The sequence below is a fragment of the Neophocaena asiaeorientalis genome, unplaced genomic scaffold, assembly GCF_003031525.2.
Source record: "Neophocaena asiaeorientalis asiaeorientalis breed wild unplaced genomic scaffold, Neophocaena_asiaeorientalis_V1.1 scaffold62, whole genome shotgun sequence".
NCBI classification, from domain to species: domain Eukaryota; kingdom Metazoa; phylum Chordata; class Mammalia; order Artiodactyla; family Phocoenidae; genus Neophocaena; species Neophocaena asiaeorientalis.
In genome coordinates this window covers 2,896,071-2,911,497 of record NW_020175191.1, presented here as the reverse complement: position 1 = coordinate 2,911,497, position 15,427 = coordinate 2,896,071, and the positions used below count along the sequence as shown (strand labels likewise).

At 35.1% G+C, this 15,427-nt stretch overlaps 1 protein-coding gene across 3 annotated transcripts in view; it reads left to right on the top strand.

The window, feature by feature from the left end:
- The first annotated feature begins 4,686 nt into the window (after positions 1–4,686).
- The window catches only part of DENND2C (DENN domain containing 2C), a 35,167-nt gene continuing 24,426 nt past the window's right edge, over positions 4,687–15,427 (top strand). Inside the window, exons 1-6 of one of the 3 annotated variants that reach the window (XM_024764853.1) lie at positions 4,687–5,510; positions 6,197–6,333; positions 6,762–6,874; positions 7,459–7,629; positions 10,814–10,910; positions 15,203–15,247. In XM_024764853.1, coding sequence (XP_024620621.1) covers positions 4,687–5,510; positions 6,197–6,333; positions 6,762–6,874; positions 7,459–7,629; positions 10,814–10,910; positions 15,203–15,247 — 1,387 coding nt within the window. The remainder of the gene's footprint in view (positions 5,511–6,196; positions 6,334–6,761; positions 6,875–7,458; positions 7,630–10,813; positions 10,911–15,202; positions 15,248–15,427) is intronic. The other 2 variants (XM_024764854.1, XM_024764855.1) reach the window with 2 other exon arrangements.

The following is a 15,427-nucleotide window of genomic DNA, read 5'->3' as shown; positions in this document are numbered from 1 at the left end:
ACTGTTTCTACTGAATTACCCAGGTGTTTGACAAGGCCTCCCTTGTGAAGATCATTGGAAGTTGAACATTTCCCAGACCTTTGTTAACTCTGGGTGTTAGTCAGCTTTATAGGGTTCCATTAGCTCTTCTTTCCCAGTAATATGTTGTCTAGCCTTGTGCAGTGTTACCTTATACCTTACCAGCTTAGTATTCAGCCCAAGACTCAAGTAGATCCTATGTAGATTTCTGGAGCTTCTCTTCTGTGTTGCTCCCTCCTTTCTGATACTGTACCCTGAAGATTGTATTTGCCTCTGCCCCTCCACACTCTGGTCTCTTTATCCTTAACTCAGCATGGTTACCATGTTCTATGCTGTTTTCTGAAAAGAGCCTCCTGGGTGAAAGCTGGGCCATCTTCGTGCGCACTTCATTTGTTTTCCTTCTTTCAGGGATCACAGTCCTTTACTATTATTCAATATCTAAAAGCATTTATTTTACATATAAGTCCAGTTTTTTATGTTGGGAAGGCAAGTCTAGTCCAATTTTTCTATCATACCAGAAGCGAGAGTCTTCTCGGTCCCTTTCATCTGTTTTCTTTCTAATTGAGGTAAAATTCACATAACAAAAATTAACCATTTAAAAGTATATCCTTTCATCAGTTTTTTAAGTCAACTTTTAGAATGTTCTAAATTCTTCCTATTTGGCCAGATTATACTTAATCAGATAAAATATTTTAAAGGATTTGGAGTGAGAAACTTTCCTTATATAGACTTGAGTCAGTAAAATAGAATGTTAATATTTTCTTTCTTAAAGAGAATTTCACTTACCTGAATGGATTTAGATTGGTTTCTTTTAAAAGGCTAAGAACACAGAATCATATATATTATAGGTTATACTATAAATTACATCTTAAGCTGATAAACTGTAGTTGATGTATATCTTGGATGAAAGTAAATACTCAGAAAAGCAATAGAAAACAAGTAAGTCCCCTCATACGAACCTTCAAGTTGCGAACTTTCAAAGATGCGAATGTGTGTTCACATGTCCAGTCACGTAAGTTAGTTCACTTGTCTGGTGTACACTGTCACGTGCATGCATCCTCTACAAGAGGTTATGCTTTTGTGTACTTTACAGTACTGTATAGAGTACAGTAGTACAGTATCTTTATTTCAAGCCCAGGATGTCCGGAAGCAAGTGTAAAAGCAGTGGTGATCTAGCTGGTACTGCTAAAAAGACCAGGAAATGGAGGCCCAGAGAAAGGACGAAGAGAGACAAGAGGAGGAAGAAGTAACTGAAGAGCCAAAGAGATTCATGATGCAGGAAATGGCAAGGGGATTTTCTTTATTTGAGGGGGCACTGTTAGTTTTTGAGGCACAGGACCCGAACATAGAACAGTACACAAAGGTTGAAGCAGCCGTTCAGAATGCAATCCGGTGCTACCGTGTCATCTATGACAAGAAAAAAAGGGCTACTACCCAGACATCACTGGATTGTTTTTTCAAGAGGGTAGATAGAATTGAATCCAGCGAGGAACCAGAACCTGTGCCACCATCATCAGATGTGAGTGAACTTGCAGTTTGCCCTCTGTCTCCTGTTGCTGACGATCCTTCACCGCTAGCATCTCCCACCTCCTATCCTTCCTCCAGTCAGTAACTCTTCTTGCCTGTTCACTCAATGCCAGCCCCTGTATGCCAGCTGTTGTACTGTGCTACTGTACTTTTCAAGGTACTGTATTGTAAGATTAAAAATGTTTATTTTGTGTTTTTGTTTGTTTTTTATGCATTATTTGTATGAAAAGTATTATAAACCTATTACAGTACTATATAGCCGATTGTGTTAATCCGGTACCTAGGCTAACTTTGCTGGACTTACGAACAAATCGGACTTAACGAATGTGCTCTCAGAACGTAACTCATTTGAATATGGAGGACTTACTGTAAAAACAAAAGGACATGATTAAGAATCACCTCTTTGGGAACAAAGAGTAGGAAAAAAGAATTGATTAGTAGCCTTTACTCCAAGCATTCTGTTTTATTATACTTTTAAAATCATGCTTAGTTTTTCACATTTACACTTCTTTTGCCCACCCGAGGAACTGAGGTGTTGGTTTCTTCTCTTGAGGTTGCCCATTGTGGTTATCGTGAGCTGTAGCTTCTCTTCGTGTGAGTCCTGCCTGACTTAAAAGTCTTTAATAGTTGGAGAAGCTTTTGACTCATTTTGTAGTATTAAGAGAAGAAACAAAATTTTAAAAATTATTGAAGCTGTTATATTTTCTCAATCTGTGTTTCTGTGAGAACTGTTGAAGCAAGGCTCAGAAAGCAGTGTCTAGGGGCAAATATGTGAATAAGTTGGCTTTAGGGAGCTTTCAAAAGATGAAGCTTGGAGGGATCTAGGACTTGAACACTGGGCCAGCACGTAGGGATTAGAATGTCTACTGATAGTGGAGGTCTAGGCAAGAAACTAGAGGTGAAGGATGGGATATAAAGAATCTTGCAGGCTAGGAGAGCCATAGGGGAGGAGGTGCTGGGTAGCAAAGTGACTCAATTTAATTAGACCAAAAGGACAGTTAGATGTGAGATGCCTGTAAGGAAAATACAGGCAACTCTTGGTTTGGTGATTCTTATTTTTTGGATAGGACAAGATCACAACTTATGTATAAGAATAGGCAAGCCACATTATAAAGAGTTTAATTTGGCAAAAATTGGAGCCGTGCAATCATGTATAAAGACAGATTATAATATCAATACAGGCATCGATCTAATTAGAATGCATTAAAACTTTTTGGTTTTGAAATAATTTGCCATTTTTTAAAAGCTGCAATGTATTAATACATAGGAGAAAGTAGCATTTCTCTTCATAATACCTACCTAGATTTAAGGAGTGTCATGTTGCTATGCTACTCTCTTGCCACTGAAACACCATGAATACACATCACTTATATTTGTATGTGAATTCCATAGATTAAGCCATTTGTTGCCAGTTCTTTTCAAGTTAAACATTTTTTTTTTTTTTTAGGCCAAGCAATTTTCATCTTTTTCTTCTCAGTTTGACGCCTTCATACTTAAAACACATTAACAAGGGAAGAGTAATGGAAGAGTTTGGGACTGCCAAAAACCTTGACTAGGTTCCCAGGAGAGAGGAAAATACTCCTATCTTGTCTGTAGTGAAGAAAACCTGAGTCTAAAGGACACCTTAAAATCCTTTGGAATTCTCTGTAAGCATCAGAAACTAGTAAAGGATTTTCAGAGTTTTAATAATGAGCAGTAGAAGCTGACTGGATGTTCAAATTCTATGCATTAGTCTTCTGTGAAGAGTTCTGCCCAACAGCTTTTATATTTTGGGTGCTTTGTTTTGTTTTTTTCCACTCACATGAGTTCAATTTCTTAAGGTTTTTTAGAATGATTTTCTTTGCATAAGACCCTCATCAAAGTTTATTTGCTAGCAAACCTGGTTTTCCTACAAACTTGAAGAAATAATTGAAAGTTGATGGTAGTCCTGACTAGCAGTTGCTCTGCCTAGAATAAATTGTGTGTGTGTGTGGTGTATGTATCAGTTTTGGTCAGCTACACTGACAGAGTTGGGCCAAGACATTTTCCTGCCTGTTAATCAAGGACACACAGACAAAGCTCAAGGAAGGATGACCCCTGTCTCAGGAAGTATCGAATCAGTTGCTATTTTTAAACAGTATACAGTAGAACTTGAGATCAGGTCTTTACTCAGTTGACAGGAAAAGTTCTCTGCCAAATTTTGCATTTGAGGAAACAGTTAATGGGCCTAAATGAGTGAAGCCTCTATGTGAAAGGAAGGGATGTGACTGTAAGTATTTTTGCTGATTTGGGTCAAGTGTGTGGTGGCAGAGATGTGGAAAATTCAGTCAGTGACAAAATAGGTTATTATTTCAAAGTAACTGATAGTTAATGGCACCTTGGATTGTCTTTAGTGACAGTGGTGTGTATGGAATTCTGTGTTGCTAATAGTAAAGTTGAAATAAGGGTATGTGATGAGCTAATATTATCTCAGCGTAGCACTGGAGAAGGAAATCAGCTGTTGGTGTGTTTCCAGACTAACTGGCTCTTCCTCTGGATGTATACATAAACTTTTTGGTTATTTGAGATGTATTTCTGTATGCTTTTTATAATACTCTGTTGGTCCTTGTTTCATTAACAGAAGGTTTCGTAAAGAATTGATTTATCACAAAATAATATTGTTTACTACTATGTGTAATCTCTTATAAAACCTCATTCTACTTAACTTTAGGAAATTAAATATGCAGAATGTTAAAGCAGACAATTTGAGAAATACCATAAGTAATATTTTCTCTGTAATATTATACCACCATCTTAGGAATGCCTTTATGAGGTTGAATTGCTTAATGGATGACAGGTACATCTTTACATACGAAATGTAAGCAACTTATTTAGGGATAGGTGGGCAGTGTTTTAGTGGAGTTTAAATTAGGAAATTATAAAACTGTGTTAACATATTCATTTCATTTTAATAGGATTATTCAAGATAAAGTTGTAGCCATTTTCAACAAGGATTGATGATCAGAATTTTTCTTTTTTTTTTAGAATTTTTCTTTTTAAAACATTTTCAAGTTAAAGATGAAAGGAAAACGCTGGAATTGTTTGAATTCTAACTGACAGGATAAAGAATATAGTATTTCACAGTTACTTGTAATGGAACCTCAGTAAAATTCATCACTTGCCATGCACCCAACTGGGAACATGGATGTTGGTTTTTCTCGTTCTGCTGTTCAAACACTGTCAAGAAGCCACTGCAAAAACATCAAACAAAAAATTTCTCAGTGGGAAGGAAGAACTAATGGTAAATCTAATCCAGATAAGTGCGATCCAAAGGACTTTGGAGTGAGATATAATAACTGTAACCAAGAGATTCTTCTTAAGAGAAATCCTGTTGCTGAGGGAAAGAGCAAAAAGCTGGATGTCACCAACTCTCAAAATGGTGATCAGGGTATTAATGAAGATGCCAAAAGCCACAATCGAAGTGAGGATGAAAGTGAGAAACGTGAATATGATGATACACACTTCTTTAAAAATGAATCAGGATCCAACTGGGTATGTTCTCGGGCCAAACAAACTGAAAGCTGGAAAGAAGTTTTGGATCCAGAGACTTCATTACCTCCAGGAAATTTCTACACCTCACAGATATTGTGGAAGAAAATAGAAGCCGTTCCCCCAGATAAAGTCTTAAATTTAGCTTTAGAACATTGTGACTCTTCAGAAAAAGAACTGAATTTCAGAGGTCTGGATAGGTCATATGGAGTAACGAAGAGCTTAGAAAACATTTACTCTGAACCTGAGGGACAAGAATGTGGACCTTCTATAAATCCTTTGCCAAAACCTCGTAGGACATTCAGATATTTATCTGAATCTGGTGATATGCCATATAAAGAAAGAAACTGTGACAGAAAATACTGTGAAAATAATTCTTGTACAGAGCCCTCTTTAGCCTCTTCTCAGGAACCTGAACCAAAGAACTATGGCAGAAAAATCAGAGGGAGATCTAAAAGGTATGTTTTTATTTGAAAGGTAATGATTTTTAAGTATTTTCCTTATAGAACTATTGAGCTTCCGTTTCCTTTTCAAACCAATTTCCATTTCCATGTGTGGGTTACACCTATAATTTGATTATACAGATGTTGATTAACCCAAGGGGAAAATACATACAAGCAAAACAGTAGGAGTATAGGTAATATCCAGGACAATTTACTGACATAAGTACTGTAGAAAAACTTCCATTTTATATCTTTAAAAATGTATAGGGGACTTCTCTGGCGGTCCAGTGATTAAGACTCCGCGCTTCCAATGCAAGGGATGTGGGTTCGATCCCTGGTTGGGGAACTAAGATACCACCTGTCATGCGGTGCGGCCAAAAAAGAAAAAAACAATGTATAGGGAAGCAAGTACATTCTTCTACTTCATTTAGGACATGCTGGCATTAGCCTCACTTTTTATTACAGAGTGAATTTAATAAAGTACCCAAAGAAGAACATGAATGTAATTGGCTAAAAGCCTCCAGTTTTCTCATGGTGCGTATAGGGCATCAGCCTAATTTATTATTCTTAGGTATCTGATAAAACACCTTTGTAATTTTGTACAGTAAGTCCTTTTCTTATCAATTTGTGTCTATCATACCAATATAAAGAATACTAGAGTTTTACAAGATACAACTTTAAAATGTATCTCCTTTCTTAAGGAAATCCTTTGAATTTGAGGACATTCAGCACTTTCGAAATCAGAACTCACGGAAGATTCATGAAGAACTTAGAAGAAATTCTGGCTCAGCACTTTATTACACACAGTCTGAGGACAATATCTATGAGGATATCATATGTAGGTGTCCACAAACTTTGCAATTAAATTTAGTGAGTATGTAGTTGGTGGAGCCCTTAACTAGAGTATGTTATTTTCTTTTACAATCAAGCATGTCTTGCTCTAGATTTTCCTTTCTAATATTGAAACCTTTGTTGTATAAATTCCTTAATTCTCTAATGGATTTTACAACTAGTTTATTGGACTGTTCAGTTCAGAAGTAGATGTGTGTAGTATGGTATTTTGAGAATTCTTTGAGGTTGGTTGGACGCCTGAGTGGTTTGTGAGCTTAAAGTACCATTGATTTTGAGACCTACATCCCTACAGCAATGTAGAGTAGAAAGCTGAACATATTTAGTCAGTTTTTGCTTTCTTTTCCTTTTAAGTGTAGTCAGTGTGTTCCCATTTAATTATGTTCCTCTAAACTTTTTTTTTCATTATTTTTCAAGATCCCACCAAAGAAAATCCATATGAAGATATTCCAGTGCAGCCTTTGCCCATGTGGAGGTCTCTTTCAACATGGAAGCTACCACCCCCTAAAAGTGCTTTCAAAGCACACAAGGTATAACCAGAGAAATAAGAAAATACTAGAATCTTATTTATGATTCTACAAAAAGGTTAAAATGGTTTAACTAGGGCCAAAACTAAGAGGCACTGAGATGTTGGTTTATTGTTCTTTGTTTTATTTTGGGGGGAGCAGCACAAAACTTTTTTTTTTGGTTTTGGGGAGGGGTTTTTGTTTGTTTTTTTAGCACTTGAGAAGACTTGAATACAAACACCTTTAGACAGACCATAAACCTTTTAGTTCACTATAGTTACCACAGCACTGTAATAGTCTCACATCAACCTATGGCCTAAATTACCTGTCTGGTCCCTGCAAGCACTCACCAGCCCTGAAAGCAAAGGCTGCCTTGAGTTAATGAGGACTCTGAGCTATTGTTTTCTGGAAATTTGATTACACTGTTGTAGAAGAACTTGGATTAGAAACCCAAGAAACTTCTTTACAAACAGTGAAAAAGAAATTACGGTGTCCTCATTTTAGATGATTTTAAAGGAAAGATAAATATTTTGGGGGGATAGCTTTGACTTTGAGAACACAGGCATTACCTAGATGATCTTACCTTAGCAGTACCTCTTCTGTTTTAGCTTCCTCCCAAACCTCAGTTACTTCACCGGAAGACTATGGAACCGAAGAACTCACAAGTTTATTTATGGTCAAAGCTCACAAAGGATACCACGTTGCCTGTCACTTTAACTGAATGGAAGCTTTTCCGAGCTGGAGAAGTTGCAATCAGGAAAAGGAAAAATCTTCCAAGGGTAAGAACTCCAGTACTTTGATTCTTCAACTCTTACTTCAGCATTTCCACAAATGCAAATAAATAAACTTTAGACTGAAATGAATAATAGGTTAGAACTGACCTACTGGAATTAGAAGATTTGGAAAGTAGCCTTAAGCTAAGTTTTTGCTCATGCAAGAAAAATGCATGAATGGCTTTTGCCAAGGTTTTTGTGTGTATGTGTGTATTTGGAAAATTGATTTTAGATGGAGGGCTTCACTCTAGTTACCTTAGTTCTCATTAAAATCAGCTGCTGGTGTGAAGGAAGCCCTAGAACCTCATGTAAAAGGACCTTCTAGTAAGCTGGCTTCAGTGTTGTTCTCACTTATTTGTATAACAGCCAAAGTTAATTCAGTTTTGTGCCTGAGTTTACAAATTTTCGGTAATGACAAAGTATATGCCAAAAATGTCCACTCAAAGGAAGGAAAAAAGAAATTTTACTATTGGGAAAAGAAATTTTTGCCAATTATATTAAATAAATGACTTCTTTCTCAAGGGAGAAAAGGCAATAAGTCTGTAAATCATCTCAATGAGAGCCACTGAACCAAAATAAAGAAATTTGGATTATTTGTAATATATATTTTTTAATAGAGACATTTAAGAAATTACATGAAAATATTTAAAAACTGTTTATGTTATTTTGTTCTGTAATTCAGAATGTTTTCAGGGTTACTATGCAGAAATAAAATCATTTAAATAGTATTCCTGTCTTTAATCCCATCTGAATTAGCTACATTCATTTAGCACATGATTTCTATACCTGATTTTAACATTGAACAAAAGTCATAGCTGTTTCTTGGTGTAGTAACTGCTGATTGGTTCCTTGGGAAATATTCTGTTCCACAGTTACTTTAATTCTTCTGATCCATTTCCTGCCCCTCCCTCTTTAATATGTGAAGTGTTAAAGACACAGAGTTTTTTTTAAAGCACTAAACTGATCTCTCTGGAAAAAAAAATCTTTAGGTGTTTATTCTCCTGTGTATGGTGAGGACTACTTAAAAATCAGAGGTTTAAAGAATTTCCAGGATGTATGTATATATAATGCATAACAATCACTTTCCTGTACACCAGGAACTAACACCGCATTGTAAATCAACTATACTTCCAAACAAAAAAAAGAATTGCTGGCACAACAAAGCAGCCTCCCACATGTTCCAGAAACAGCAGATCATGCGTTCACAGGGGCTAGAACACAAGCACATAAGGAATTGTATTTAAGATGTGGTTCTTGGAATAGCATTAACAAATATTTAGAAATTATGGATTGTGGAATTTAATGAGACCCAAGGATATTTGCAGTGCTTTTGATTTCATGCCTCAGTATTTTATGTACTGTGGATCCCTTGAGTACTCAAAGCCTGTTCTCTTTCTGATTATAGGTGAGATGATCCAACTTTTCCTGTTTGGATATTTTCCCAAAGGTTTTCTTGAGAAGTGGGGAAGAGAAAAATGGTGATGAATTCTTGATTGTCAGGCAGGAACAGACTGTTAGCATTTCTACCTGTGACCCTCCTTGGATTAAATCCTTTTAGGATGTTTCATTTGCAATACAAATTTTGGTTTTGGACTATCTTCGGGAACAACATTCCTTGAGGAAAGCAGTTTTCACTTATTTCCTCTTTGATGACTAGACCTATCTCTGGAAGGGAAACTGGTTTCATAGTTTGAAAGCAACTGATCTAGTCCATATGCCTCTTCCCTACCCTTCCTTTCTTTCTCTACTGTGGCAATCTGTGTGGGATTGTTTGCTAGAGTAGATTTCCTAATGTTTTATATTGTTTGTGTCAAGTGTGTACAGCAATATGGTTTTCATCATTTCTTAGGAAAACTATTCTACAGTATTTCCTATAACTAGAAGGTAATATAGGCTCCTAGCTCATAATCAAAATTTAAATTTTATTACTTTATCTCATATTTCTAGAATAGATAGTTCCCTTTCCTTTATAACATTTGAGTATACTTTTAAGTATACTTTTCAAATACACATTAATAATTCTACTATTTTTGGTCCTTATGTATCCAAAATACATGTTTACTCTCATACATCTTTCCTATAGCCCCTAGCAATACCTTTTTACGTTGGATTCTCTTATTTTTTTAAATAATGCTAATATTTAAGAATATTGGTAACTTTTCACTTGAATTATAGCTATGAAAATCTTGAATAAACTCATCCAAAAATGTGGGAATAATCTGCATATTGGAAGCACATGTTTCTCACATGTTATTTTTCTTGCAGTGGACTGATTCACTGCTTATGGATTGCCAGGATTGCTAGAGAAACAAGGACAAAGGAAAAAACAAGAACATTTTTCTCAAGCAACTTTGTTGGTTATCATATTATATAATGTTCCTAACAACTGTAATTCTGGGCATTAAATATGTTAAATCAATATTGATAGTTAAGAAAAAGTTTGGAATTTTAAGAAAAATATACATAGAAAAACTAATCAGTTTCTCCTTTTAAAAGTGGCTGTTGATCAGCTTTAATTCTTTTCTCTTTTTTAAGCCCAGTCTGTCTGTCTGTCTCTTTTATACACACTTCCCAGAAGCAAAGAAAGAATTTTAATGAATAATGCATATTAAATGGAACATTGTTTTGTACTTGGGCATATTTGAGAATCTCCTATTTTTATGATATGTTTCCAAAATAAATTATAATATTAGTGCTCTCAGTAGCAAAGGAGTATTCCTTTTGACTAAAGCTTTCTAAGTGTGATTATCCTCTCTTTGCAAAAATTCCTGGGAGCAGACATAACTGTGCCTCACCCTGCCTTACAAGTGAGTAAATATCCCACTTCCTACTCTGGGCTCGCAAAAACTTGAGTCCATTGGTAAGGCTTGGTCAATATATGGAGTGCAGTAGCCAGATTTCCTGCATGTTGTGACATGGAATGACAAGCAATCTCTCTCTAAGAACCTGTGCTAAACTTCCTCTGGAAAGGAAATATCCTTTCCCACTTCTCTTACCCATGTTAAATGGAGTATGTATTAGAATAGCATATCAACTTACTAAAGATAATTTAGATTCAAAATTGAAAAATGTAAAGGTTTTTATTTATAAAATGGATCTTTCTCTGAACGAGAATCACTAATAAGTTAATATCAAGCTGCAAAACTTGTTGGTGTTTGTTTTAGCTTGTACTTTTCTGGTCTTTTTTCAGCTTGTATTGAAAATAGATGATATATTTGAATCTAAGAGAGGGAAGAAGAGGGTAAAGTTACACCCTTACACTGGAAAAGATGTACCTCCCTCTAAAGGTAAGAATTGTTCCAACTGTCCATAGCTGTTAGCGTATGAGGGGCAAATCATTAAATAATTTAATGTTTGATGTGAATTATAATTTTTGGTTTACTTTCCTGTCTATCCCACTTAAACATAAAACTTCTTTAGGCTAAGGGATTATTTCTTGTTCTTCCTCAAATCCCTTTGTTTAGTTCTGTACCAAGTAATAACTATTGGATGAATAAGTAAATAAATTAAAAAATAGTTATAAACCAATGAGACTAATTTTCATGGACAGGTTGCATCCTTATTATGTAGTACTACTTTGATTTATAGTCTTTTGTCAGTATAGACTCTCTCAGTGGAGAAATGAAAATATTAAGTATATATATACTGAATGTGTGTGGTATTCAACCTATAGTCATCTAATAAGTTCAGTAGTTTTATTCTTCAGATGCCTAGATAAAACTTAGATTGTCTTAAGAAACTTTCAACATCTATAGTGAATTATTATTGTAGAATCTTCTTTACAACTTTAACTTGGTTGTCTGGCAAAGGATGTGTAGAGTTTAGCAATTTTTGTCTGTGAGATTCATAAGTGAGAAACAACAGCCAAGTCATACCAGAAAAGAATATTTCATATTTTTGCAGACTTCCAGAGACAGAAATTTCTTCATTTCCATTGAAAATCTCTTCTTCATTCTAACAATTACTATGTGAAAATAAACTTCCCCATTCAATAATTCAAGACTCTTTCTTCTTACTTTGTGATGATTAAAATCATCTCATCACCATTTTAAATGTGAGTTTTCATATTTTCAAAAGCAATTATTACAACATTTCAGCCTTCTCTTCTGTAGAAGAAATACTTCTGGTTATTGTTAATAATAATAGCTACCATTTACTGAATGAAGTAATAGTTTCTTTATGTACTTTATCTGGTGTATAACGTATGACCACACTGGGAGGTAGGGACTGTCCTAATTTTACAGAGGAAGAAGCTGAGCCAGAGGAGGAAGCATCAATTTGAATCAAGGAACATGATACCACAAAGTCTTATTCTTCTCTATTATGATTGTTTTTTTAAATAACGGCATGTAGCAAATATTATTGTTTTATAGATAAGGAAATAAATTATAAATTGCAAATTTTGTGAAATATCAAGACACTGGAACCAGGACAAATTCTTAGAAAACATTATCATTGTCCCATATTAACAGCACTCTATTGATAACTGTATTCACCGGATATGCCACCCTAGGTAGATGATCACCGATCTCTTATTTTATTTGAATGCTTTATGGATTAGGAACATTTTAGTAAATTTGGCTCGAAGAAAAGTTTTTGAAGAGCCATATCCTTTTTTCCACTGTATCATTATTGAAAAGAAAAAATTCAAGAGCATAAACTGCCAACTTCTAACACATACACACACAAAAAGGAGTAGTCCCTACAAATTTTTCTTTTGCATGGCTCAAAGGAAATATGCATTTACTCAGTCTCTGTGGCCAACTCCTTCAGTGGACCCGAGGAATTTCTCTCATGCCTGAGGATCTCCTGGCTCAGTAGTCAACAGTTCTCAGATTTTTGTTTACCTCCTTAAGCTTTTGTCTGTATATCAGCAATGCCTCATAGAACCAGATGATTATATTTACCTACTCTGCCAGTACATGCTAGGTTTTACCGAATCTGTTGCAACCTAAACAGTTCTTTAACTCTCAGTTATCAGGTATCACAAAATGATTTATTGTCCTTCTTCAAAATTATAATTTTGTGTGTTGAAGTCACATTTTAAAAAGGGACAACCTAGTACTTTTTTGATCCCTACAGATTCTCAACAGATTTTCCTATTGGCTTATAAACCCCTTAACCTTCATTCAGTGTCTTGGAATGCAGATTGTCAAAACCCATAGATGTGAATATGTTAAAGCCATTTAAATGATCTTTTGTAAGGTCTTTTCCAGGTAAATTACCTTTCCTCCCTTCCCTCTTTCTTTTTTTTTTGTCTTTCCAAACACTTCATGGGCTCCCAAGAGGTGCTTGGTGCTAAGGACACAAATAGGGCTCAGGAGCTCACAGTGTTTGTTCTTTCATACTGAACAATATTTTATAGCCCCAGTATACTTTTTGTCATTGTGGTTAGTTTGAAGTTATAAAACCTGTACAGTACACAATATTTAAATACCTGCTTTTTCTGTAACACGTCTTGTGTACCTTTCCCACATGTCTAATGAAGAGACAGTATTTTTTTTATGTTCTCTTCTTCCTTATTACAAAATTAAAATGAGCACAGCAAGAAATTACAATAATATAAAATAACATAAAACGGAAAGCCAAAGTTTCCCAAACCTCCTCCTACTAATCCCAGAAAATCTTATGCACATGCAAATATTTTTTCTCCCCAAATACTTTTATACTATTCAGACTTTGTATATCTTGCTGTTTTAAAAAATATATAATTAATATACTTTGGAGGTCTTTTGGTATCAACACATAGAGATCCACATAGCTGTACTGTATTTCTTGGTATAGATGTAGAAGAATTTTATTTAGCTGGTAGACATTTTGGCTGTTTCTAACATTTTATTTAACCTGTGGATAATTAAGTTTTATAAATAGGTAGATATATAGATATAGATTTTTTTCTTCAAACAGTGCTGTAATATATATTTTTTGTCTATATATTTTTTTGTATGTTGGTAAGAATACATCTGTAGAATAAGTTCCTAGCAGTGTACTTAATCAAAGAACACATACTTTAAAGAACACATAAATTAAAATTTTTATAACTGCTGACAAATTGTCTCACAAATAGATTTTAACAACTTAAAAAAAAAACAGCTTTGGGCTTCCCTAGTGGCGCAGTGGTTGAGAGTCCGCCTGCCGATGCAGGGGACACGGGTTCGTGGCCTGGTCCGGGAAGATCCCACATGCGGCGGAGCGGCTGGGCCCATGAGCCATGGCCGCTGGGCCTGTGCGTCCAGAGCCTGTGCTCTGCAACAGGAGAGGCCACAACAGTGAGAGGTCCGCGTACCGTAAAAAAAAAAAAACAGCTTTATATTTCTATGAAGAGCTTTTGAAAATGGTTTTTTCCTCGTAATCTTCATTAATACTGTGTTTTATTAGAGCTTTTTATTTTTTGCCAGTATCATGGTTGAAAAGTGTATCTTACTTATTGTTTTAAGTTATTAAATTTATTTTATTAATTATGACTTTGGACAGTTATGTTTATCAATAGTTATCAATCTTTTTCTATAAATTGTCTTTTCCTACCCTTTTATTCATTTTTTTTGTTGTGCTGTGTTTTTACTTATTCATTTGTAACAGCTATTTAAATATTAAGAAACTTAGCCTTGCGTCTGCAGTGTGGATTTCAAATATTCTCCCAGTTTATTTACCTTTTGAATTTACTAATGATTTTTTATTAGATTAGAAATTTTACATTTTTATACAATCAAACTTCCATACATTTTTCATTTATGACTCCTAGTCCTTGTTTTTCCTGATATATTAAAATTTTTTCCCTTTCTTTATATTTTAAAATTTTGCTTTAACTTTTCAGACTTAATTTAGAAATTTTTCGTTCACCTGTTCACAATGTTTTGTTTTGTTTTTTGGTTGTTCTCTTTCTTTTTTTTTTTTTGTAAATTGACAATGTGCCTAGTATTGTACAGAACATTCCCTTCTAGAAACAGGCTAAAAGTATCTTAGCCTCAAGATACTTAAAATCCAATTGTGGAAAACAAGAGCAGTTCAAAGCCGTTTGAGTACTATAAGAATTCAGAGTAAAGTTCAGTTTAGTTTGGCATTAGAGGTGGCTTAGAGGCATCATAAAGGCATCATAAATATTACTTCATAAACTTATTTGGTAATCTTTCTTAGCCTCACATTTTCCTGTTAATCTAAATTCATAGTTTGTTCCATATTGAGATTTTTGTTTAGCCAGGTTGGTGTTTTACCTTTGATACCTTATTTGGGAATATAAAGACAATGATATGAAGGTAGAAATAAAATCTACTCTGATCAAGGCTTTCTAAAACTAGTCTGAACTGCTGTTAATTTCTAGAATTAGGGATGAGAGGGGAACTGAGGAGGGAGGTGGGTATGGGAAGAAGATGGAATGGAATAGTTTCTTCTCTGAGCCTTTTATTCTTTTTTGCACCTGTCCTGCCCTGATACAGCTAAGTGGTTTGGAGAAGGGCTCAGCATCCTTAATTATTCCTTACACCAAGTAAGTCCCCAGGTCTGTGGAGCTTTTACATTGTTTTTGTCCTCATGTTCTGCCTGTTCTTGTTGGACAGTACAAATGGAAACTCTTTCTTTTCAGGTGAAACCTGTGGGTATGAAAGTGATGCCGAGTATCTGCCAAAGAGTGAGTGAGTCAGTGGGGCTGCTCCCTTTCGCGTGATGATCCTGGTTGTAGGTGGAGTGGCACCTGCCTTTGTGATTAAGCATGTTTTTTCTACACGAAGTTTCACTTTGTCGGTGATTTCTTCATTATAAGAACCTGTTGAGATTTGGGGAACTAAACAGTACACTGTCAGATGTTTGA